A 27,916-nucleotide genomic window follows, 5' to 3' on the forward strand; every position below is an offset into this window, starting at 1 on the left:
ATCGACAGCCATGACAACGTATTTGTTGACACATTTGTAACAGTTAAAAAAGTTTATAAGATTACAATGTCGTTGGGGTAAATTATTATTCCATCATGAATGGTAATAGATCAATTCTACGCTTGCAAATAGCGACATTTGTTCACTTGCTTGTGGTATTTAGCGGATATGCAATACCTTCCGATGGTAAGTAAAAAACAGATTCACTTTATTTTCCTATGTTGTTGTTACTTTATTTATATCTGCAACTCTTCCAAAGTTTACTTCTTAATCTTTATAAAGCATAAAAAGAATATATTGGTATGTCAAATTTGAAAACCACGTGGGGAACGCTGTCAATTTAGTTATAATATAATATTACAATTTATTTATTTATTTCTTCTAATAAACATGGATGGCAACAAATAGGTACATTTAGTATTTTACATAATACAACAATATATTTTAATTAACTATGTATTTTTTTGCATTTAATTTTCATTTCTCTTTCTTTAATAATAGTTTATGTAACTTAATAAAAACAATAATTATTATTCCATTTCTATTAACAGTAGGCATCCGTATCTACGTGTAAACTTTACAATATATCTCGCAAAAGTTCGTGATGTGAGATACATGTCCCGCAAGTTTGTAAACACTTCGCAGACCGCCCTTTACACCGCTTTTACTGTCAATGTTCTGTTGTACTTCTAATTTAATAAATTTTCTTCCTGTATTATATTATTAGTATTCATAACTTTTGCAATTCTATTCATATGATTTGTAATGTTTTATATTAAATATGATATTTTTGTTACTTCTGTAAATTAATAGTTAAATTTATTATTTAAACTTTTGTACAATTAGACTATTTACGGTTTATACATATTTTATTTATATATATATAATATCAAAGATTCAACTATAGACAGTATGACAATGGTCATTTGATAAATATGATTAAAAAACTGTGATTGTCTGTATTAACGTATTATGTATAATATATAAACATGAATAAAGTTATTTATATAATAAAGGTAGAGAAAAGAGACGATTCAAAAACTGAAATGTCTTGAAATATAAGAATATGTAGTTGTCCATAACAAGATAACAAATAATAATATATGAATAAAAAATATCAGATATAAATATTAGAAAACTATACTTTTTATTAACTGGTCAAGCTGCCAGTAATATAAAAATTGAAAAATAATAACTTATACGTTAGTATTTGTAAAGCAAACAACTTTTTTCAGAGTCGAAGATTATAAATAAATAAACTATTTAAACTTATTTTGCCAAAAAATGGGGTGGAATTTTTTAACTGTAAACGGTACTATATAATAAGTTTATGTAGGCCCCGGCAGGTGAATGCAAATGTAAACATACTGTTTAGTGTAAGTCTTTATTGGCATGTCTAACAGTATCTGTATATATTATTAGATAGATACAACCAAATACAAATTTTACAATTAGACGAATTAGATACTTTAAAAAAGTTTACAATACAAAGTTGCTATGCATCTACATCTCTTGTGTCCATTCTTAAGTTTGAAAATTAGCATTTATATCATTACCTGTACTTATATTATATTAGACACGAAAAGTAATTATGAAATAGTTACAGCGATCACGTGTCTTGTATCCGGTCACGGAAAGGTCAGAATATAAAAAAGATTTACATGCAAACTGTCTTGTTATCCATATTCGACCTTCTTGAGGAAAGGTTTATACAGGTTCCTATCACTGGAATTTACTTTGCCATTTTATGTTATATTGTGTACGTTTGTTAATAATTACTAATTATAACCATCAGTACCCTAATTCTGGTACTAGTACTGTTGACTAATTGAGAATGCTCATAGCATTAAGTCATAAATAAATTATAAATAACTCAAAAATGTGGTTTGTCACATGATTAAACACCATGATTTAAACCATTTTTTTGAGTGGATACTTCTTTTGCCTTTAGTAACTAAGTCTATTTACCTCATGCTATAATTAAATACTGAATTTATATAATTAGAAACAGAGAAAGTCGATTTTGCTATGGGGACAGTAATGAACTTCACCGATTTGAGAATTTGAAAGATGCATTACTCCTGAGTGACATACGCTTTATACTGAGTTAATATATATGAAACTCCGAAACACACTGGAGCCCGACTGAAGCAAGGGCGTGTCACTAGTTCACAATAATACTGGTTTATACCAAAACCCTTGCGTTCATGTTGAACTATTAGGTACCAGTTTCTTGATTCTTAGTAATGTAGTATTTAAATTGATAAAATCCTTTTTTTTGAGGCCTTTTTAACATTTTTAAAAGGTATTTATAATGCAAAAAATAAAGGCGGAACAGGCAGCTCGTTAACAATTTTAGAATAGAATAGAATAGAAATCATTTTTTCAAATAATTACTTTTGAATAAGTATCACATTGTTTTTAATCTACCTGTCATTCGGTAAACAGTCTTATCACAGGAATAACGAGAAAGAAACTTTCGTGTTGCTCCTTTAAATAATTTAGTTGTTACTTTACATTTTTAAGTTGAAACGTATGACTACAAACCACTAACTAGCACTAATTCAATAAAGTTAAATACCCATATAATTTTAGTATCTCTTTAGATCTTTTTCTGTCAATCGGTGTTATCACAATACGTGATTTCACACTATACTGATATTCATAACTAGTAAGTGTTTAATATTGTACTTACATCCTTTCCTTAGTTCAATAGACCTGCTAGTTGATATTTTTGTAAATTATCTAAGATGTTCTTAAAAAAAATGTTAAGCATTTTCATTCAAAACGTTTCATTGGCCTGTTACATTCTATATATTGTTGAAATTAATATATAGAATGTAAAAGGTGAGGGAGGTAGGTCACATAAAATTAATTTATCTTTAATTATACATGAAATAGGTAGGTAGAAATTTCATATTTCAAAATTAGTTTATTTTCCTTACAATTAGATATATTTCTTCTTGACTAGATAATTTACAACGTTTTAATAAAACTTGTAACAAACAGGCCATGCCTAACAAAGGTATTAACAAATTCAGACTCTTCTATCTTGTGTTTAACCAAGTAATCTATACAACTTCAAATGTTTCAACTTGTTCGCCGTTTACCAAAATAATTTATTACCAAAGTTTTTCTACTCTTCGAAATTAATCGCCCCAACTTTACTGCCCATATTTACATAAAAAAAACAATATATCATTACCAGATTTAGACATAATATATTTACGTCAAATATTTGTTATTAATGAACCAAAATTCACCCATCAGCTGTAAATTTTTAACAGAACAGTCAATACAATGGCAGTTGTAAATAGCTCGAGGTACGGCAATTAAAATATCAACGAACCCGCGATTTATTATATAAATGCCTTTATTAATACCCTGAGCTCATACAGGAGCAAACAATCGGCATATTTTTCCGGCACGCCTGCTCCAACGTTGATATCTATAAGCCATTATTCAGAGGATTAGCTTTTTGCTGGATGAGCCATAGAATATTTAAAGAGGAATTATTGGATTGGCGAATGTGCGCCTAGAGCCATTGACATTCATTGTTTGTTTCAATTGTATGGTGATTACTATAGTATTCAATGCTCAAACGAAATAAAAATCGAAATAACCATGCGTAGTACGTGACGTGAATTATAAACGTATGTTTTACTGGTACGACTAAATTCTAAGCCCGTTGACGAAAAACATGTCTGCATACCCTCAGGAGACGTTGGAGTAATATGGAACATACTGATAAATAGAGGTTTAGATTCAAACGATACAAGACGATTTGTGGGTTCTCGTATCTTATACAAGATATTACCTTGTACAAAATTGTAGATATATATATCTTTTCAATTATCTAGAAATCGGATTAATTAGTCGTACCTATAAATTTTTAGATGTATGTATGATATATGAATGGCAATAGTTTTAAATAACTTACATGATAAGCATTGTTTTTTTCATATATGATAAAATGCAGATCTAGTAGTTTTCAAACATTAAGAATTAATACTAAATTTTACCGAACCAATACCACATCAAATGTACTTGATTTTCTGTACAAAAAATTAGATAAAAGTATGTTGGTAAATTAGTTACACTGCTTTCAGAGTAACAGTAAATAAATCCCTTACTAACTTTCAGAAGTATTTATTTCGTTGAGTATACAAACCTCACTTGAAATCTTGACCGCAATACCAAAGTGAATTACTATCAGATACAAGTTGGTTGAACTTTCAACCCAACTTACTTACCTAGCTCGTATGATTATTTCAGAGTTTCTCGCGCTACGCTCCAATTTGTTACTCAACTCGGAACCGCCTTTGCTGAGAACTTGCTCCCCGGCAGAATACCAGTTCATTGCGACGCCAATTGCCACATAAACAAGCCTCCTTCCTCCCACCCCTCGCAATGCGGTAGCGATAGCAAAACTTCGTTTACCGTTCTCACTACATGTCATAAAACATCTATTTTCACAACAAAACACTCGAGGCGACAATATGCATGCCACTGAATTTTATTTAACAAAAACAGAATGTAAGACAATGGTATTCTATTGTCTTCTGTGCTCCATACGGGACCAGAATGAAGTTGTAAATAATATGTAAACATGAATAGGTATTTACAAATTATTGAAATTCAAGTCCTTCAGTACATTTCAATAATTTTAAGTGTTGGTAAAATGTAAGTTTATTGTTATTACTTCAAGGGTTTTCGATAAAAAACCCAAACGATTTGGGGGCGATTATCCAAGAAATATAGTGCTCGTTATGCTAAAGTGGTTAGGTTAGTTTACGGAGAAAGGCAAGTTTTCCTTAATTTTGTGTACCCGAATTTAAGAGTAAAAACCTTGAAAGGATTCAGCGATCTTCATTCTATAGTTAAGTATCCCGGAAATCTTCAACTTATTATAATATTTTTTTTATTTTATAAGACTAGTCTAAAGGGGTCTCACTGAATAAGTGAGAAGCGATATTCAGCTAGGCAAATATAAATTGTATGCATATGTATTCAGTATTTTTAATGTGCAATATAATGTTTTCGCTTTCCTACTATCTGCGATGGGAGTGTTTTCGTGATAAGAGACAGAAGTAAGTATCTAAAAGCCGACTTAACCAATGATTACGCGTGATGGAGTTGAACCAACTAACAGGCCACATAAAGTAAATAGACTGGTAGCTTATTAAGCGCCAAATATAGACGACACCTCTAACATCATAAAATATATAACGACACTCGCGGAGTAGTATTTGAGTCGTTATTATTATAAAAATATAAGGCATTGTGCCTCATAATTTCAACGCCTTATGTCAACCTTACAAGGTGACAAAAATAAGTTAGATGAATACATTCATGTAACCATTTTTGTATAAAGTCTGACTCTAAATATCTCCTCTGATAATATTTATGATAATATGCATATACTACTAAAGAAAATAATAGAAATAAACAACTCCAATAGAACTTAATTCATTTAAAGTACCTTAATTAACTACTGTTTTCTCTTCTGTACACTCCATACTAAACAACATTAATTTCTACATAGACAATTACATTAGTATCTATATATGTAATACACTTGACATCTCGTATAGCGATAATATCTAATACCTGCATGCAACTTAATGCTAAATGTGCATTACATGTGCAGGTACTATAGACACATATTTAGTTATACCACCTCTCAGTACTAGTCTAGTAGTGTTTTTGTATGTTAGATACTACTTACTTCTGACCAATTTTCCCTGGATAGTTTTTGAGTCGGGCATAGAAATGACAGTCTGCGTGATTAGGCATGAGAATTAATAATTAAGTTTTATTAAGAACGCAGGTATTCAAACTAAACCAAATAAGTTACTGTCGATCACTTTAGACGTTTTGCTCGGAATGTATATACCAATGTAAATCATTTAATGCTTATTAAATGTACCTAGAACGTATTAATAACTGTATGCTCTAACAATTACTTTATTAGATTGATGTTATAGTACTGTCTACATTTAATATACAGTATCTTAAATGTAAGCACTACAGAAAAATTTTGAATATCTTATCAGCAGACGTCTGTATTTCCAAACCATAGAATTAAAAAATATAAGGCAAATAAATAAGTGGAATAGTGTTTGGTACTTTCATATATTCAGCTAAAATATATACCAATAACACTTATTTATTTAATTTTCATATACAAAATCTAATACCCGAAGGAAATATATAGATGTTTGCAAATATAAATATGATGAACTGAAGTCAAGTTACGTCTTAAATAAAACATTATCAATAACAGATGTTAGTCTGTTACTTATAGGTAGTGAAAACATACAAAACTAAAAATATACTAGCACTTTATGTAATAAGTTATTAATATACAGTAACAGAAACAAATAATGTTCATTGAAAGTGACTATTATGATTCTATTTCAACTGTTCCACTAACAGTGAGAATATGCGAAAGCACAAACTTTTGCAGTTTTACGACATTTTACGTTTGTATCTCGTGAAGGTAGTAAGTACTTATTCATAAAATTCGTGGAGTATTTCTGATTGCATTCAACAAAATCTATACAATAAGACTTTATGCAAAGCAATGTCCATTCCAGATCCAAATATCTTATCCGATATTTGGATCTGGAATGGACAATGATTATGTTAAATTTTTATACGTTATGTACTCATATACTTATAATATAACCTATTAATGAGGTAAGAAATAAAAATCCATGCTAATATTAGCAATGCAAAAATTTTTTTTTTGATAGTTGTTTTACCACATTTTTACTGCTAAACTGATCGTAATTATATTTGACATAAAGATAAAAGTGTATCACAAGAGCGGTCATAAGCCATCTTCTATCTTAAAGAGAGCAGACGACCATGTTGTTGGGTAGGTTAGCTTTGATATCATGAATTTCCCATATACATGATCATATATCTAACTAATTACTAAATATGGATGATTTACGAATTTTGGAAACTAAAATAATTAACGATATAAATAGATAGTATCCCAAAACTCGTTATTAAAGGTCTGTAGCGTGAATTAAATTAATAGTTCACTCGTGCTTAGATTGCCAAGTTTAAACGACGAAGCGTTATATTAAAACAGTATTACTGGACCGACTGACAAAAATTCAATCTCTATAAAGAGTATCTAAGTATCTCAATAAAAACACCAAGTAATGAGTTTTCCTATCTTTCCAAACACATACAGTATCATTATTTTAAAAATTGATGACTACAACATTGGTTTGCTTGCCACAAAATCTGTATGTCATATAATAATGCGCCCTTCTATCTAATGAAGCCAATTTTCCACGCCCGCTCTACCTTTTGCGCTCCTTTTGAATTTTCTCGCGTATTTCCCTTGTCATTCATCTCCTTCCGCATTGCCGCGCTGCCAGATTACTTTTAATTTTACATTCCACTTCTATTGATTTAATAAACAACAAATTGTTATGTCTGTTTCTATGAACTAATGAACAATTTTGTGAAGTTTTATAAAACTTCCTATAGGCGCAGAAATTGTATTAGTTGTTTTACTGAATTTCATGTAGTATATACCGTATATATAAATAAAGCTTAATTTGTTTTTAAATCGCCTTAGAGATTGATACATAATAGCTACCATAAAAAAATTAATTTCGCAAATTTTGTTAAGTTATTATGTAAATATTTTAGAATAAATATAAGTTATTGCATAGTTAAACGTATTCTTTATAATAGAAGTACGTTAACATTTTAATAAATATATGACAATTTTCTAATTCTTATCTCTTGCGTACAACAATGCACTACGTAAATGGTTTACAAATTCAGCAGGTATGGCACAGTGATGTTAGTTAAGTCACTTAGTCAGGACTTCTCTCTTTATATTATTCGTAAAGATTAGTAACTTCTGCACGTTGCTTCAAGAGTATGTTATTTATTATATACAGAATCTCAGAGAATATAGTCTCCCCTTATTTGCAGTTTCGTCTCGGAGAATATTTCAAAGCACATTTCCTCTTACTTAAAGTTTACGCTAGTTGCCTCTGAGTCAGCTGCAACACAACTGGCATTTACGAGAAAATGCACAAAACGTAGATACACAAGCTCTTCTTCAACTACCATTCAAAATTACTGACCCGTGCCTACTAACTACCACTATAAAACATTATTTCGTAACTCTACACAGTCAACGCATTTTCCAACGTATTATGTACCAACTACGATATACTTTTAGACAATATTGAATATAGATGGAGTTTTTAACAGTAGCATATACAGTTTTCAAATAGTAAACATATAAATGAAAATAAAAATAGCTTATATTATACCCTACTCCGTACACATTTAAGTACTGTAAATTTATACATCCTGTAATTTGTATAAATATTATCAGGTGACGTGACTTTTTTTAATAATGTCCTTTTTGTTTTAGTTACCCAATTCACAATTGTATGTACCGACTATTCTTTATTCCCGTAATATCTATTAAAATACTAATTTGAAACTTAAGTAGCAATAACTGTTCACCAAAATACGAGTATAGCGCTAATTGAAATTGCCCTCGCGGCGAATGGATTCAGTGCAACTACAAGAGCCACATCTATATTCTATCTACGATGTATCTAACATCGATGTATTAAACGTGTTTTGTATATATATGTTAAATAGTAGTTGAGTTTTTGTCTGTTTTTTTTCAAGATTAAACCTAGCCTATGTGTTTCCTCGTTATTTCATGGCAATTTCTATTAAAATCCGATCAGCCGTTTATATCTGAAAAGGCCTGACCTAAAAGGTAATCGACCGATAGACACTTTCGCAATATTATTAGTAATAATAATCGCAATATTATTATTATGAATGATTATTAATAAAATATGTATCTGTGTTTATAAAATTATTTAAAGTTTACAAATACGAATATATATTTTTATTATTTGAATAATAGTATTGTCATGTCAATTTTTTAAATATTTTGTCATTTAATTTAAAGATTGCATTCTTTTCCACCTAGTTAAATATCTATAACTACAATAATGTAGGTATTAATAAATGAACAAATGTTATTCAACAAAAAATATAAATACGTGCATATATGCATGTGCACGAAAACAATGTACGTTAAAACAAGTGATCCAAATGTAAATATATTCATTCATTTGATTGTCTACAAAACAAATAATTTTATTCAAAATTTGCAGTGAAAAACATTTCGCTGATGTAATATCCAATTCTCTTCGAACAGCGTTAAAAATAAACATGGACTCACTTAGCAGATATTTTAAGTGATGTTATCATTAATATTAAATAAAGCAGGTGTAGATATTGTACTGTCAATACTCAGTGATAATTTTGGTTTATAAAGAGTGATTTACTTTGTTGAATGCGCTAATTCCAGGAACTACTGGTTCGAATTCAAGAAGTCTATTAGTTTTGTGTATGCCTCTTTATCGCCTTATCCCCTTTATCGTGGAATGCTATATAATACACGCTACGACTAACATGTGATTCAGGCAAAGATACGAGGTCAACTAGAAATAGTTTATGAATATTACATTAAGAAAATTATTAATAGACAGAAAACGTCTGGCAAAATATATATACTGAGTTTACATATACAATCCTAAAAAACTTGAATGTAGGTTCTGTAAAAATCTAAGCTGGTTACGAGTATATAAAATATATTCAGGAAACCCGTGTTGTAAATGTCTACACAACATGCACGTTAGCGGTGCCTGCCTTTAGTCGCTCAACGTGTTTTATAAATAATATATTATATATGCGAGAAATAGAACATTGTATAGTATTGGAGCGACCGGCACCGGTAGTCACGGCACTGGTAGTGGCACACCGCCATATTTCGTATGTGCAAAGTGTCTGGCCATATTTCTTGACGACTATACCGATACCGCGCCGGCGACCGGTAGCATTTCACGCGACGCTCACCGGTTTTTCGATATGCGGCTTCCGCACCACGGTCCTACTTTATTTACGGTTCAACTGCAGCCCCGTATAGAGTTTAGTCACGAAATAATGTACGTAAGTGAATCTCACAGTGCGTCACTTCTGTTTCGCGTAATTCACCCTGGTCAGGCACGCTCGCGTTTCCAATCTAGCGATATGAGCCGGAAGCCATTGCCACTCGTGCTGACGTTGTATACAACGCTTTAAAACTTTTACTACTTATTTACAATCCGTTGCTCTTTAAGCTTTAGCTGTGCTTTCATTAAAAATAACAAGTTTTATATCGTATAAAATAAGTATAAGTGGAAACATGACTTAAATAAATTCAGTACACAGACACCCGAATCAGTCATATTTTTCTAGAGCCACAAATATTAATACATAATGTTAGCAAGGAATTTAAATTGATTAATATTTATATTATTAAACATTAATCAATTTAATCAAACATTACGAATATTTTTTTATGTTATGTAATTAATAATGCATATATAATCAAAGGATTATGGTCGAAATTTTCATTTAAATACTAACAAGCACTTAATATATTTCATCATCTTTTTATACATTAAAGTTAAGTTTTAGTCGAATGAGTAAATGGGCCGCAGCTCTATATATTTTATAAGTTATTCTTATAATTACTGCTTACTTTTAAAATTATACGGCATATCCCTATTGCCGTATAATTTTTATGCAGCAATAGGGATTGATTGTAGCAAAACAATTAATATCTACTTGTCAAATACTAGTATATGTATATACCGTGTATATTGTGGGCTTGTACGAGTAGCATCGGTTGTTACGTGGAGGTAATAATATCTATATTTGCACATGATTGGTGTACGCGGCGGGTGACATCACGATACGGCGTGGCACCGACACCGACGTCGGCACCAGGGTTGCCAACCGTACGAGAATCCTCGTGCCGACTCGAGATTATTGACCTTCATTACGAGGATATTTATATCCTCGTACTCGAGATTTTGACTTAATGAAATCGGTTAAAATACGATGATGTACTATATTAAAGAGCCAAATTGGGGCTACATACATACATACATTTTTACTTCTTCATTTGAGGCTAAATGTACGAAGGTTGACACCCCTGCTCGGCACTGCACGCCGCATCGCGCCGTGTCGCCTCACACCGCATACCGCGTCGTTCATCGCACACGGCACGCGTCGGCGCTCTGGCAATCGCCGCTCTCTGCTTTCGCTAGCACTGATTTATAACGGCAATATAAAGCCAACCTATCCTCTAAATATTTTTATATTCCTTCCTGTCGCCCCGGCGCTCTTTCCAGTAACGATATTTTCGTGACATTTGTTCTTTGATGGCGCGATATTGTTTTTATTTCGTCTTACTGTTCAAAGCATTACATTGTTTACCAGTTGGCTTTAGTATTCTTATAGTTTTGTTATGATTTATTTACTAGTTCAGCGAGCTTTTTATAAAAATAATACTAATTTCCATTTTCCAAGTCGAGTCACCGATATCGAAAATATTACCGAATAAATCGACTATTTTCCTTACATTGTCCTATAACAAAGGATTTCAGTCACTAAAGTAAACAACAGAAATAACTACAGAGCAGAAAGTAAGCAATAAAGACCATAATAATAATAAAAATTACGATGAAGTCTCTACGGTACTACGGCGTAGCACATTCGTAGATGTGCCGAGAACATGTTACAGGCTTATACATACAACATGCTGTATACATATACGTGATAAGGCTCTTGTAATAGATGTACAAAATTGCCATTTACCACACATAATAATTTGTGTAATATACGGTACGCAATATGTACAAAGACAAAGAAATTTACCTTAATTTTATCAACCGCTTTAAGAAGGTATTCTTATTTATTAAATGTTTTCTTTATTTTACATCAAAGAAATTACGAGATCTAAAGGAACAATAACAGCAAGGTACCGAATCTAATGTTCATTTGAACAAGGTCCATGTTTACCGCCAGCTTTACAAGTTGTAAACATGGAATTCAATCCTGGAGCATCGTTTTTTGGCTCCAAAACAGATTATGTAAATATAAAATGTCTTATCTAATTTATCATTTAAACTGCAAATTATTTTGTTTTTAGTTAATAATTTTAATTAATTCTATATGTAGCCACATGACCTGCAGAAACTTGAAATTACTTAACTAGCCGTAATTTGGATTACGTATTTGTTCGTTCAGTTAACACAATAGAGCTGGCAAAACTAAAATTAGACGCAACTGATAATAAACAGACGGAGGAATCGGATCCCAGCTAAATTGGCTTTATCAACATCTTATTATAGAGGCCCCGTCCCTCTACTGCGAGGCTAGCGCGTTTACACCATCGGAGCGCGCAAACCGCTAATTGTGTTCCATGTTTATACACAACTTCAATTCTCTCCATTTCGCAGGAAGCCCTCGCATTTCAACGCACCCGACGTTATTCGCAACCATTTACAAGCTTCGATAGCGATACTGATGTAATTGTTGGATAGATAGGTTTCCCGCACAATACGTATAGTCGACGTGTTCAAGTGAATCTTGTTGCATTTTGCATAAAATCGATACTCATGAATGACCAGCACGATACGAAGCTAGCGGGAAACCGCTGGAGATTCGATAACTATATTTCTCTGCAATCGGTTTTATGTATTAAAGGTATAGATTAATATTGGAATGCCTTAATAATAATAGTCAGTGAACGATTTGGAAAATGGTGATTATGATAATATTCTCTACAGAATAACTGGAATAAACTTAGTCTCCGTATGTTTTCATACCAAATAATGAAGTATAGTTAGTTATTCTTTATAATGATTTAGTTGAAGTATTCAAGATTAGGTCGAAGCAGACCTATAGATACATCACATCTAATACCTATAGCCAAAACAGATCACAAGTTATTTACAGAATAATTCAACTGTATAAAAAATCAGATGTATTAAAAAGTACAGAAAGTATATGTTTAAAAATGAAGACTCATAGAACTAAGTTCTCTCTACTTACGCTGAAGCTCGAAAATTTAAACTACAACAGAACAAGAGTGAGTAGAATATTTTCAGCACACCGCGTAAATGTGTTATCAACATAATAGAAACACTTAACACCAGCTATTTAGAGAAGAGGCATATTGTTACTGGATTGGGTTCATTACTTAATATACTAACGTGTTAATAATGTGCCAAGTTGGTGTTGATGAAGCAATGAGATTACGCTGGGACACTTGAAATATGATTACGAGCGGTCGGCTCATCAGGCCATAAGTGTTTACGGATGCACGTGACAGGCCGACTGTCCGCTGGCCGCGTATTTACCTAATTGGTACTGTACGTTGTGACAAAAGTCCGCACTGAGCGTGGAGTAAATTAGATTTGGCGTTCACCCTCGCTCACTCGTGCCCGGGACGCTCGCTTCTGGTTGTACTCACTTTACTTACCTCTTTCACCCTAAATTGACTTTTCTCTAATTGAAAACGTGTCAAAGTCCCGTTGCGATTATTCTTTGTATTTATATTGATGCAATCAAATGATCAATCAAATGAAACGTTTGCAGCCAAGCGTTATATTCAATTTGTCAGATGATTGTTTCAATATAATATGAAATAGCAATTGTTTATAGTTAACAATTATTGGTTATAATTAAATAGCTAGATATATATGTACAAAATACCAAGGTAAAAGTACATATGGCGGACTTAACGCCTTACGGCATTTTCTACCAGTCTATCACAGGTTGTCCAGAGAAACTGTAGGCGGTGCAAATGTAATCAACAAGAAAAATAATACCTATGTTATAAATATTACTAAAAGTTTATTATTAGTTTATATTAGTTATTTGTATATGAATGTATACATGTACTTACATGTATACATTCATATACAAATACATACAATATATATAAAGCTATAGATAAATATTAATAAAATACATACACAATGAATAAAATATAACTAAACTTTCCTCTTCAATCACTCTTTCTACTAAAAAAACCGCTTCAAAATCCGTTGCGTAGTTTTAAAGATTTAAGCATACATAGGGACGAACAGACAGCGACTGCGACTTTGTTTTATACTATATAATAATGATAATACATACCTGTCTGTTTATTTCACATATATGAACCAATGCTATTTCGTTTTTACACTTTTTTAAACCTACTTTTTAATTATTATAATTCTTAATTTGAATTCTTAATCATCTGTATATCTATATCCTGAGAATAAAAAGGAGTAACGAGATATTTTACTCCTATTCTTACTCCATTACGACCGTCAGTAATGCGGGGCATTGCGTGTATCTTGACACGACCCTGAATAAAACAAGTTTTAACTAATTTTAATAATAACAAATATTCTTATCATTTGTTATTATTTTGATGGTTTTTTAATAACGGCTTGTATGTTAAATACACGAACTACACCAAACATTTTTGCATAATTATTTTACAATAATACATCAACATAAACGTACCACAACACCTATACCTAACATATTTTTCGTTGCTGATAGCAGAACCTGAAAAAATAATGGAGAAATTAGATAGTAAAGTTCCTGAGCACACTCTTTAAATTGTAGAAGCATTCTAGAGAACACAGAAAGGTGCGCAATTACGGCCCGTTATTTTAGACTTTAAAGTTTGATTTACAGACAGATATTACATATTTAACTACAATACATTTGAAAATCTATCAGGCTATCCAATGAATATTTAAAACTCAATATTACATTTTATGTACTCTTTTTATTTACACTACGAACTCTATCAAGAACTCTGCTGAATATTCTACTGCATCAAATCTCGGCATTTACCTTGATTTGTCTATAATTTTCCTAGGACCTATAAATCTTGCAATGAAATTCCAAATACAGTCTGTACGTTTTTGTATTTAATAGAAGAAGTTTATTTCGGATTAAGGGAGACATTTTGTGAACCATCTATCTTGCGAGGATATTAGAAACAACATTTTCCGATTGTTTATATGTGCCCGGTAAGCTCTTCTTTCATTAGAGACGGAGACGCTTGTAGTCTCCCCCCCCCCCCCCCCCCCCTCAGCCCTCACCTCCGTGCCGCGCTGCCAAGATTGATGGGCGCGCGATGGATTTGTTCTATTCGCGTTCTCACTCATCAATCATTCGCGGATATTTTTCCGTGTCTCAGGTTGTTTAGCCTAAATAGATTGTTGCAGGCCTTGGAGCATCGTTTACGTCGACATGTGTACCACATTATTATAGATAATCAAGGAGACCTTTGATACTTATTGATGTAGATACAGCCGTAAAAAGTAGGTCACGAATCGATAACAATTTTGTACCTTAATTGAGACATTATATAACAAAAACTGTATCTAATTGTTCCATCGTCGTTACCGACCACAAAAGTACTAAAGATGATAACATCGCTTACTTTCCGCTAAACAGTGAAGTAATTAACCGTTAATGGACATTTTATGGAACAATAGAAATGATTAAAATTGACACTTTACGAATTGAGATTTTCTGTAACTTAATTACAGTGATTATTATATTTTAATTAATAAAAATCTGTATTTATTTAAAAAAAGAGACTACTTATCTACCGGAGTATATACTGTATAACAATTTAATCACATCTTATAATATTACGTTATCGATGCTTTAATAAACAATAAACTATACTTTGAGTGCCCTTTTTGTATTTGCTATTACTTATACCTACAAAACTACAAATTTTAAACCACATAAATACCTATTTACCACATAAACACATTTTGGATATTACGCTTTATTATAATAAAATAAAATAATTATTATATTAAGAATAATAGGCGATGTTTTTACAAACTACACAGATAATGTTGTATCAAAACTATTCGGTAATAGGTATTTAACAATATATAATATAAATAATTCAATAATGCTACGTACCATACTACCGACTATATAAATGTGTTTACTATTAGTTAGCATATGAATACCTCCATGAAACATCTAATATTCCTATCCTAAAATGTGAGGCAAATAAATGGTTTGAAACAATGTAAGCCGTTATTCTCTCAAATATATCTCAACAGTACAGGTACGCTTACAAACTACGATCAGGTTGAACTGAACTGAAATGACCGGTGCCAGTTATAGCGCCGATACAACAGCGCCGAACGTTCCGAGAGTGAATAAATAACCACCTACCCTTTGAAGCAATTGCCAGTGAACCGAATCATCGCTGACGAATCGATAAACATCTCAAATAGAAACTACTCGGATAGACATCGTTAAATGAACAAATTCTACAAAATTTACTGAGCTACAGCTATGATGTTATAAGAGTAATATTACTTTTTTTCTGATGGGTCTGTACCGTCATATTAATTAGTAGTCACGCGTATTTCTGTTGTCCAAATTGCCAATCTTTATTGGACGGAATTTTATTACTGTTTCTTTTATCGAATTAAAGTAGTGAAATTGCCAAGTTTGCTAATCAAGTTGAAATGTAGAACACATTTCAGTCGCTCCTATATCGTGCCGTAATAGGAACAAACCTGAGAAGGTGACTGATACCATATATGTACATGTCGAGTCGAGTCCCTTTGGGTATCGTAATTAAATGCCCATTTAGATGAATATTATTTCATGTAGCTAAAATCAACACCCACTATTAGATAGACGAGTAAGCAAGACGTTCCTAAATCAACAGGAAGGACCCTTATGCCGGTCGACTTCGTTCGTTTTGAGGTTACGATTACGACGAAATAGCTCAAAGCTAGTCACGCGCCAAGCATAAGTAAAAAGGTGAAAAAAAGTGGATACTTAGCATTCAATGTTTGTTTCAGAATCCTTATTCCCCCGTTTCGTGGAACCGGTTCCAAACGTCACAGTGACTGTAGGCCGTGACGCACTCCTTGCCTGCGTCGTGGAGGATTTGCGCGGATATAAGGTAAGTATAAATTGAGCCGTCATGATTATCTTGAATTGGTATATATGAAATTGGAATTTTGTTCATAAACCTGGAAATGCGGTACGTTCGGATAGAAAAATTGAAAATCCCAATGTATTACGTACTATCCAGAACGAATTCAATAGAATAGAATCCGATTTAAATGGGATTCCATTTTGAAAATTTTTAATCTACTGATATTTCGTTCATACAACATTATGAGACCTTTTCTTGCTACTAGAATGCCAATAACGGTTTACCTGATGAAAACTGGTGTATCATCACTTTTAAATATGAAAATCCCCTGTTCGTCGCCTAATTTACAGTAATTCCTTTATTTTATAACATTAATGTCTAGTATTAACTTATACTAACAGCTACTACTTCATATTACTTATGTACTAAGTAATATAATTAATTTATAAGTAAAGTGATATAAATTATTATCAGATAATGTATCAGATCAGATAAGCATATTAATAAAATTACCGTTATTAAATCCACAAAGTTGACACATCATAATTATCTCATGATGAATGAGCACACAGTCTAATTCTATAAACGGATACGTAGCACCCGGAACTTCATGCAACTTCATTGCAGTGCACGGGTTAAAGTTTTAACAAGCCAACTTAATATCACTTTGCTCAGAATGCACGATTCGCCCGTTATTAATCATGCAGGACGGCTAGTTAGCAAAATTGGAGTGCCGTACAGTGTGGTGAGATTTATGCGGGATAACGCAGAATTTAGTGTTGCAGGTGATATTATTTTTTACTACACAGGTAGCATGGGTGAGGGTGGACACACAGACAATTCTGAGTATCCACCACAATATAATAACACAGAACCCGCGTATCAGCCTGTCGTACAACGACCACCGCTCCTGGTACCTTCACATCAAGAACGTGCAAGAAGTGGACCGCGGCTGGTACATGTGTCAAGTGAACACAGATCCTATGCGCTCCAGAAAAGGATATCTACAAGTCGTGGGTTAGTATAAACCAAATTAGCTTCTTGAGAATTTAGGTCTACATATTAATATCTACTTAGTTTTTTGCAAGTCTCACACTCTCTCATACATTTATTTTTGTCAAATACTACTAATAGCAGTTCAGAACTCATAAAATTATTTCAATTCAACTTAAAAATCATAGAACCAGTTTATATTACTTCTTAAATATTTATATTAATAAGATTGACATACTCCTACGACCAGATCTACAAAACATTTTCAAAGGTAATAATGAAGACCTATTGATTGTTAATTTATAAACTGTAACGGAAGTTAATATTACACAAAAATACTTTTTGTTAAGGTGTGTGTATATAAGTCTTTTGTTATTTAAAATTCCCAAATATTTTTTCTCGGCGTCTCCAGTTCGTTATGTTCACTGAAGTCCGTAATATATGTAATGTAACACGACTTCTGCGTACGATCGCAATACGAACATTACAAATTATTTGCACCTAACGCTACCGACGCTCGCGCTGACGCAACGACTCTCATATTAATGCGAATTCAAAAGCACTTGCAGTGCTCATTTGCTATTTGCCTATGCAGTAGTGCTGTTTGCGTTGGATTAAACGATACATTACATTTCGGTCAACATACATATGTCTGAATGCGGCATAACGGACAACGAGGGAATAAACCGTTCAAATAAAAAAATATAAGAGAGAAATATGGCATATATAAATTTATAATTTTGGTACAAACTTGTAAAATATATAAATATTTGTATACGTAATTACATTAACAAATAATTATGTGTTTCTAAATACAGATTAAATTTATTTTTTGTATATATTATTGTAACCAAATATTTATTACCTACATTTTTGAATAGAATAGAATAGAAAATCATTTTTTCAAATAAACTTAGATTAAGCACTTTTGAATAGTCATAACAATTTTTTTTATCTACCGCTCGTTTGGAAAGCTGTCTCATCACAAGAAGAACGAGCAAGAAACTTGTGTGTTGCTCTTTTAAATTTAATTTGTATAAATCAAGGATACACAGATAAAGTTTTCGTAACTATAATAAATAAATAAATTATCACAGGACAATATACACAGTGCCATCTAGACCCAAATTAAGCTACCTAAAGCGTGTGTTATGGGTACTAGACAACTATGTATATACACAATATTAATTAACTAATCATAAATTTACTATTCATTTTAGTTACAAAATATTTGTAATTCTATGCCCTGGGTAGATATAGAAACTACTAACAACTATGTCAAATTTCATATATAAATTACTAAGAAAAATGTAGTAGTAATTTGCTACAAGACTATCATTTTTATATTTGCGATACGGAAATTCAATAGAAATATATAAATAAAATTGAAGTGTCTATTTGTAATATTGAAATAACCGTTTTTTACTACATGCATAAGAATGTAAATACGGTACATACAACAAAATTTAATTTTTTACAATTTTTGTCTGTCTGTTTGTAATATATTCTAATCTCTGAAATTGCTAGACCGATTTTGACGGGACTTTTTTGGCAGATAGCTGAAGTAATAAGGTGTAACTTAAACTACTTTTATTTTAGAAAAATACTTTTATTTTCTAAAAATAAAATAAAATCCACGTGGACGAAGTCGCGGGAACAGCTAGTTACAAATATATTTTATCTACAGTACCACCAGTCATAATAGACAATATGACATCAATGGATATGGTGGTGAGAGAAGGCACCAACGTCACCATGGTGTGTCGGGCCACTGGTTATCCTGAACCGTATGTCATATGGAGAAGAGAAGATGGTCAAGAGTTTAATTGCAATGGAGAATCAGGTGAATATCACAAGAAAAAAGCTGTAAACTTTGACGTTTGTATATTTATGTTTTAAAATTATAAGTCTATTATAGATAACACTTATTCATTAAGAACAAGTTAAAAAATATCCTAATCCAAATGGAGTATACCGACGAAATATATTGATGTCTTTGAATCTTAAACCACTATTTCCTTAAAGTGTATTTTAAATATTATAATAGTAAGAATGAATACTTAAAAACCATAATTTAAAGGAAATATTTTATAAAATTAAGTTTTTTTTTATTTAAATTCTCCAAATCTTCAGGATTATGACCTAATACCTTCATGTAACAAACATTACCTTTATATGAAGAAAATTTCATTCTCACAATAAATAAGCTTGTTAGTTATAATTATACTTATAAAATATACAGTACTTAAAAGTATAACTTTATTTAAAATCGTATCAGTAAAAGCATTAGCGTAGCTATGAACTTTTTTAAAAATATAATTATTTAAAAAATATTTAATGTAATTAGTAATTAAATATTAACTTATGACAAACAGCACAAACGTAGTCACACATTCCCTTTAAATGGTAACAATAGGACAATCCAAATTGTTGCTAACAGAGATTTTCTCTCATAAATATCCGGTCCAAACATTCGCCCCGGACGGTCATTATGTTGACGCTCTCGCAAAGAAACAAAACAGATGAAAGGAAATCTCTGGAGCGCGAAAGTACGGGTACGAAGATCACGTGACTGAACCCACCGGACGCCTCTCGATTCTCAAACAAATCGTCCATCCCCTACCGTAAATTTTCGATGAATAGTCGATACACTATAACAAATTGAATACAACTCAGATAATCACATTCGAGTTTAAGACGTTATAAAGATGGAATTTGTAAATTGTTAAGACATCTTGAATTCTTTATAAATTCTCTATTTGTTTCTAATGCTATAACAATATGAATAGGAACAGGTAAAATATTGTTAATTAATTAGTGTATCTAATGGTTTATTTCTTAGAAAATATCATACAAAATAAAAAATTGAGGAGTGACACCTCGATTTTTTACACAGCTATAACATATTTTTGTACAAGTTATGTGTGATTTCATAGTAACTTAATCATCATGTGTAAATAAAATAAAGTTCATTAGAATATTTATTCGGAATCCTCGATATGCAAGTCCGACTTGCATAGTATCATTTTTCAATTTACATTGGCTGTAGAAATCTTGATAGAAACTCAGTCCCGTTTATAAGCAATGTCAAGCATGTCGGAATTTTAGGAAAAGGGTAGACTAAAATGTTCATTATCTTATACGTTTGACGCTTACCGTAATGGAATAAAATTAAAACACATATTTTGTTGGCAGTAAACGTCGTGGATGGGGAGAACTTGACTATATCGAAGGTATCACGGCTACATATGGGAGCGTACCTGTGTATAGCATCCAACGGTGTGCCACCATCGATCAGCAAACGTGTCGTCCTCATGGTTCAGTGTAAGTCTATAAAATTTATATTTTTTATATTCCTAACAAAGCATACAAGCTCATGGTGTCAACCCTGATGGTGAGATGAATCCTATGACTTTTGCCTCTTACCTAGGTAATATAGTACATGAACAGCACGACGTGCACTGCATCATCATGGAACATTGATCATTCACATATGCGTTGATAGCTTGTGCTTTCAGGTGCATGGTCATGCTTCTGTACCCAGAAATTTCACCAGTACTCTGTAATATATTATTGTTAAAGATTTATTAAACATGCGAGCTATTTGCAACATAACCTACCTTTTCTTTTTGCCAGTTACTCTCAGAGCAGTCTTGCTTCTGCAGATGGTTTTATAAATAATCAATCTCACTGTCTTGTTTGTTTTACATATCAATAATTAAATTTTAAGGATGTTAGTAAAAAGGCACTTCTGTGACGATCAGGACACGGTGTATAAACACTTATGCATATTTACTGTTATCAAGCACACACGTACATGATAACAGTATGTATTAAAAGAAGAATAATAACTTTTTTAACAAAAGAAATATATCACATTAAAAAAAAAAATTCAAATATTGTATTAAACAATACAAATATTTGTTCTTACATTATACATAAACGTATATATTTCAGGTAAAACTAAGAGCCTATAGCAAAGTGCCAAAACATCTTTTTATTTCACAAAAACTATTTCCGCGCTAAATGTCCGAAACTTTTTAAATGCGATGCAATAGTAAAACTTTCAACACAAATTCCCGAAAGTTGCCCTTGTATATGAGTACAAACTACCTAACTAGTATAAATGTTTTTTAACAAACTATATAAAAAACTAGCTATTACCCGCGGCGACTGCTTTTATGTATGTTTGTCCTTTGCTATAATATATATTCACCTCAAATTTTATTAAGACCGATGAGTCGTTTAGTTGTGAAAAGGTAGGTAGACAACTGTCTACCTAAACCTGTACCTACCTAAGTACAGGTAGACTCTTTGTTACTGCTTATATATATTTTTGTTAAAGAGATATCAAGCAAGCGTAGGCTTATTTTATTTACAAATTTTAATGTTTGTACTAATTATAACTACAAATTCCTTCAAATATTTTTTTCGCAGTGGTGGTTAATGTAGACATTTTCAACATTTTTATTTTGCTATAGTTCCTTTGAATATTAGATATAATTAACATAATTAAATAAATACTTGTATTAAGCTAGACGAAAAGTTATAAGAGAATAAATGTAAATATTATCTATAATTTTGTTTCATGTTTATTCAAGAAAATATGAGGTTTTTCTTGAATAATCTCTTTTCTTCAGTTTATGATGGTTATAATCCGCAATCACTCTACCTACTTCTAATACTGGAGGTTACCCCAAAAACTATGATTTACGGTTTATTTATTTTAAATGAGTGTGTGTTCCGAAACACAATGTTCTGAAATATTGATGTAAAGAAAATAGTCAAATTATTACACATAATTTCTATGGAATATTAACAATTTCTGATAAGAATACTATTTACAAAAGTACACAACTAAAACTGCAGAATTATTATTATTATTATTATATTATTTATTAGAAAATTAAAACCAATAAATAATGTCAAAATATGTCTCACCAATTTTCAACCTTATTAACAATACAATGAACTCTATTTTTTCCAGTTCCAATACTTAATTATTCATAAATTAAACCACCCGAGGCAACAGCACTAATTAAGTGCTCCCTTAATATAGAGAAGTCCGGTTTACGAGTGCCCATTTTAAGACCATTTAAGGCAGCCGCTCAAATTATCTCGATATTACTTCCTCATCTAGAATAAAGAAACGGTGGCACAATTCCCCCGCCCCGTTAACTTGCCTCAAATTCTTCCTTTGGTAAGTACGTGAGCATTTTCACATCGTCTTTTCCTTTAGTCGGGCGTCAGCGTTCAGAAATATTATTTTTCTCGGGGTGGGCGTCGTTAACGAGTATTTACGAGGACACGGCGTCTCTACCTGACGGCGCCTTCCGCCGGATCGGCCGTAATTGCGCCCAATTAGAGCATTATGCTGACGTGAATACGGCACGGACGCGATAATAGCGATACTATCTGTTCCCATCGTGCCGCACCGCTTCTCTCCTCTCCGTACCGCATCGCCCGCCGACAGTCCATCGCTCCTCACACCCAAACCCAGTGAGACGCTTTCCTCCCCCTAATTCACATTCCGTATCTCAGCGCGTTCACAGTCCTCTCCATTTCTTATAAGATACGTGAAATGTTCACGTAACTTTCACACGATTAACCAACGAGACTTCCTTATGAATTCACTGTCAGTTTTCATTATACTTACGCGCCGAAGACAAATCTTTATGATGATATCCTTGATAATGTTATTATGTGGCAGTTTGTAGCATTAGATCACAATTCGCTCGGATATTTTTCTTCTTTATATTAGGACGTTGGCAGACAATTACATAAATAATGGTGTTAACATAGGTTACGTATACTACTCACTTATAAGTAAAATACCTAGTACATAGTAATTCCAAAGAAACTTGACGTAATATTGATGATAGACTCATCAATAGACCGTTTTTGTTATTTGTCCAGTTATTCAGCCCTAATCTTTTTGGCACTAAGTATATGTAGATATTTTACAACTTCACCTCACTATTGTTTCGTAGTTATTTTATATTCGCTCACTTTTAATTATTGAATTAAATATTCAATAATCAAAAGTGAGCTTTATTATAAAAATAAAAATGTTGTTATTAATACATTTAATTTCACTCTTAATCACAACTACATGTCCGTATACAGTATATACTGTATGCAAATACAATCTTGGACCATTCATCTTCTTTACTTCTCGTTAAGAGTACTAACTCTTTTATCTTTGTCTCAGTGATTCGCTTACTAACATATTGACCCAAGACTTGAGATATTTGAGATAGACTCACAGCTCAAATTTTTACGTTATTATTAAGATCTCTTAACAATAAGATTTTAATTGTTTAATGATATACCTTCTTTTAGTTCCACCTATGCTATCAATACCAAATCAATTGGAGGGTGCATACATTGGGCAGGATGTTACCTTGGAGTGCCATACAGAAGCGTATCCATCCTCTATTAACTATTGGACAACAGATCGAGGAGATATGATCATTTCAGGTATTTTAAGTCATAGTATATTGAACCTCATACAAGAATTTGTCATGTCGTGTATTCATACTAATATATAATTTATACTTCTTAACGTTTTATATAGTATTTAAAAAATTTGTACAAAATATAATTAATTCGTACCTTATAAACAATTAAAACAAATAATGTATATTAAAAAGTTATTCATGTTTTGTATAACAATATTATGTCTTCTTATATTTTATAGTTTAATTTAATTTAATATATACTTAAATATTTCACACATTTTCGAAGTACATTGTATATGAATCAATACAGACGACCTTTAAAGGATTAGAATTAAATATAAAACGTATTTATAACGGCTATTATTCTAAATCACTGTCGAGAAACATAATAATAGGTGCAGAGCCCTAACTGTTTGAAACTCAAATTAGATTTATTTTATGTCTAAAGTCTAGACAAATACCAAATACTTTGAAATAACAAAAATAAATATATTTTATCTTATATATAAAATTCTCGTATCACAGTTTTCGTTCCCATACTCCTCCGAAACGGCTTGACCGATTCTCATGAAATTTTGTGAGCGTATTGTCTGTTTTGTGAGAGTAGGTCTGAGAATCGGCCAACATCTATTTTTCATAAATGTTAGGGGTAGTCCACCCCTAAATTTTTTTTATTTTTAATTTAAGGCAAAACAATGTTTGCCGGGACAGCTAGTTTTACTATAAATATAATACACTTTGCATCTATCTTGTCATAAAATATATAATCTATAGAAAGTTTGTACCACATTTACAGAAAAATAACCTACAAACTATCAAATAACCAATAATAATGCTCTTACTAAACCTTATGTGGAGGAGCTCAAAAAAATTACATCCACTCTGATACACATTGCTACGCGTATATTGTCATCATTCATATGAATACGATTCATATCTTACGGTTGTTTGCCGAAATTGTATATCGAGAAAATACGTATTAAGTTTATGTAAATTCTATGACACCATCCAATTCCGGTGTTGGCTTAAACGGAAATGTTAGTGCATCTGTACATAACGCAATTTAACGACGCCGACTAGGAAACTGAACGTTGGCTCACGATGCAATTGAAGTCTAGAACGGCGACATGCATGAATGGTAATTGACAAAGAGCAAACATGGTGTACGGAAGTGCCATCACCAAGAAAAGGATACGCCAAAATGAGCAAAGCAATATGCCATTTTCTCGAAGCTACTCACACAGTACATTTAAAGCCCATAAAATATACCTGTGATATATATGTATATAAATATATCCAATTTAATTTTTATTCCAGTTTACACAAACATTTTATGTTAGCTATGTTATCTCAATACTGAATTACTCAGTAAATTCAGGACAGTTACTAATTAAAGAAAAGTGTTGGAATATTAGTTATAAGCTAATAATAGCTATAAAAATCGCTTTTATATCAAATAAGGTCTTAAATTTTAAGTGGTAGTATATATTTAATATAACTTTTTATAATTGGCTATTTTTGATAGGATGCAAAGTTTTAATTGGCTGCCGAATCGATTTGTTAAAATTTAACTCAGGACTAATTTTAATATTTACTTCTAGGAACTAAATACAACACGTCTTTAAGTGACGATGGGTACAGCCGGAAAATGAAATTAACGATTCGGAAAGTGTCATCGAGGGATTTCTCTTCATACCGGTGCGTCGCAAAGAATTCATTAGGGGAAACTGATGGACTAATTCGGCTTGATGGTATGTGAAACATTCAATTCATGCGATTCATTTAACAGTACGATCCAGTTAATTAAACGAAATAATCTAAAAAAAAATTAATCTGAAAATGAAATTGGTTAATTATAGTTTTAATTAACACAAAATATAAGTATTTGTTAACTTATGTTTATACAAAATATTGAAATTACTGCTACTATACAATAAAAAATGAAAAATCACCATTTCAATATTATTTTTAGAAATACCGGCACCATCGACAGTAAGCACAACGAGCAATTACGTCACCAGCCCTCCAAAGAGAAAAGGTAATTTCAGAAATAACGAAATCCAACTGCTACAATTGTGTTTTAAAGGAAAGGGCACTTGATGGAACTGATTTAGACATAGAAATAATTAATGTCCAAACAGAACCTCAAAGTTTGTAATGAAACCCTTCCAGGGCCGATCAAATCGGAAATTTCGGATTAATTTTTCATGATCAAATCGACACTCTGTATCAGAAAGGTTATTGCGAAATTCAGGATTTCAATTTTGGCACGTAAACCGCGATTAGAAAGGCAATGGGTACGAAAGTTGAGACAGGACCACGTGCCTTTTATACATTCATCGTGCTCGCCTGCAACCACCGAGCGAGAAAGAAAATCTGGATTTTGTATTTATTGGTTTTGCCGCTGCGGCCCAATGCTTCCGTACAATTGGGTCGTTAGTAATATTATTGTGGGAAAAACGATTTTGTTTGGGCTTTGACTTCCAATGTGCCCTCTTATTGTAATAGATTTGGGCTTTCCTTTCTATTCTTTATGACATCATATGTTTTGTTCAAGCTTGAAAGCGTCGTCTTTATGGTCTTTTAACGTTATATGAGAAATTTTATAGCATCCTATAGTTGATACGTAAAGTAATGGAAAGAAATACATGAAAACTATGATTTATCATGAGGACTATTCTGAAAAATCAGTACTGTAGCTTCTTGACTGCAGCATTATAGTAAATATTTAATTACACTTTCGTATAGGTGTTTTATATTGTTATGTTTATTTTTCTTTTGTAAATGCAATAATTGTGTTAATAAATAATTAGTATTATTGTTTATTATTGCATATAATCAAATATTATTCTATGCTTGTATTAATTTCCTCAGTAAAACTGAAGAACAGATGGAGGGACAGTTCTGCGGAAAATAGAGTACTCGGTGACTACGAGGCTGAAGAGTTGAAGGAGAATGCTGGTAAGACATGCTGTAAAATTGACTTGTTATTTATAATAGAAAAATATGTTAATATTGATAGGTTGTCTTATAGTAAATATAAAGATTATTTAAAAAGAATTGTAGATTCTTCAGCAGGATAATATATATTTATTTCACAATCTATATAAGTATATAATAAATTATCCTTACTAATATATATATGGACTATAAAATAACACATTTGCATCAAGAAAATATTACTATTTACATTATTATAATTATAAAATAATAGTCATTTTGCGACAAATGTCATGTTATTCTATTCTATACCATGTCATGTTATTCTATAAAAAAATACAAGTAAGAATTAAAACAGAACTCATCCGTCAATTGAAAATCCATCCATTTTATAACCACTTACAATATTTTTACACTATAGATAGCTGCGGTCTACTATTAAATACTAACTTAAAATATAAAGCTGAAATTATATTTCAATCAGTGTTTACATTAATGTTCAGATTTCCAGTCTACTCAGTCCTCGGGAGCCTCCATCACTCAGGGTGTATTCCTCATCATAATGGCCATGTTTATCACCAGCTGACGCCAAGGCATCGTACATATCAGTGACATATCATAGTGCCAAAACAGAACTTGCTAAACCATATAACAGCTCGTAAAAGTGATGTAATTAACGATATAA

The 27,916-nt window shown here is 31.8% G+C and overlaps 1 protein-coding gene across 1 annotated transcript; it reads left to right on the forward strand.

Moving 5' to 3' along the window:
• The first annotated feature begins 4 nt into the window (after positions 1-4).
• Positions 5-27,916, forward strand: LOC131847885 (lachesin-like). Its single transcript, XM_059197574.1, has 10 exons — positions 5-186; positions 16,758-16,861; positions 17,647-17,854; positions 19,518-19,673; positions 21,026-21,154; positions 24,173-24,310; positions 25,893-26,042; positions 26,264-26,329; positions 27,166-27,252; positions 27,735-27,916. The coding sequence occupies exons 1-10, from the start codon at positions 96-98 to the stop codon at positions 27,815-27,817; spliced, it is 1,212 nt and encodes a 403-aa protein (XP_059053557.1). The 5' UTR covers positions 5-95; the 3' UTR covers positions 27,818-27,916.

This window comes from Achroia grisella, unplaced genomic scaffold (genome assembly GCF_030625045.1).
Source record: "Achroia grisella isolate CSIRO2021 unplaced genomic scaffold, CSIRO_AGI_Agris_v1 utg544, whole genome shotgun sequence".
Lineage (NCBI taxonomy): Eukaryota > Metazoa > Arthropoda > Insecta > Lepidoptera > Pyralidae > Achroia > Achroia grisella.

Bases quoted from the DNA above. Each gene is read 5' to 3' on its own strand.
- LOC131847885 (XM_059197574.1), top strand. From the start codon at position 96: ATGAATGGTAATAGATCAATTCTACGCTTGCAAATAGCGACATTTGTT. The intron at 26,330-27,165 runs GTAATTTCAGAA...TAATTTCCTCAG, and splicing joins CAGCCCTCCAAAGAGAAAAG to TAAAACTGAAGAACAGATGG. The intron at 27,253-27,734 runs GTAAGACATGCT...ATTAATGTTCAG, and splicing joins AGAGTTGAAGGAGAATGCTG to ATTTCCAGTCTACTCAGTCC.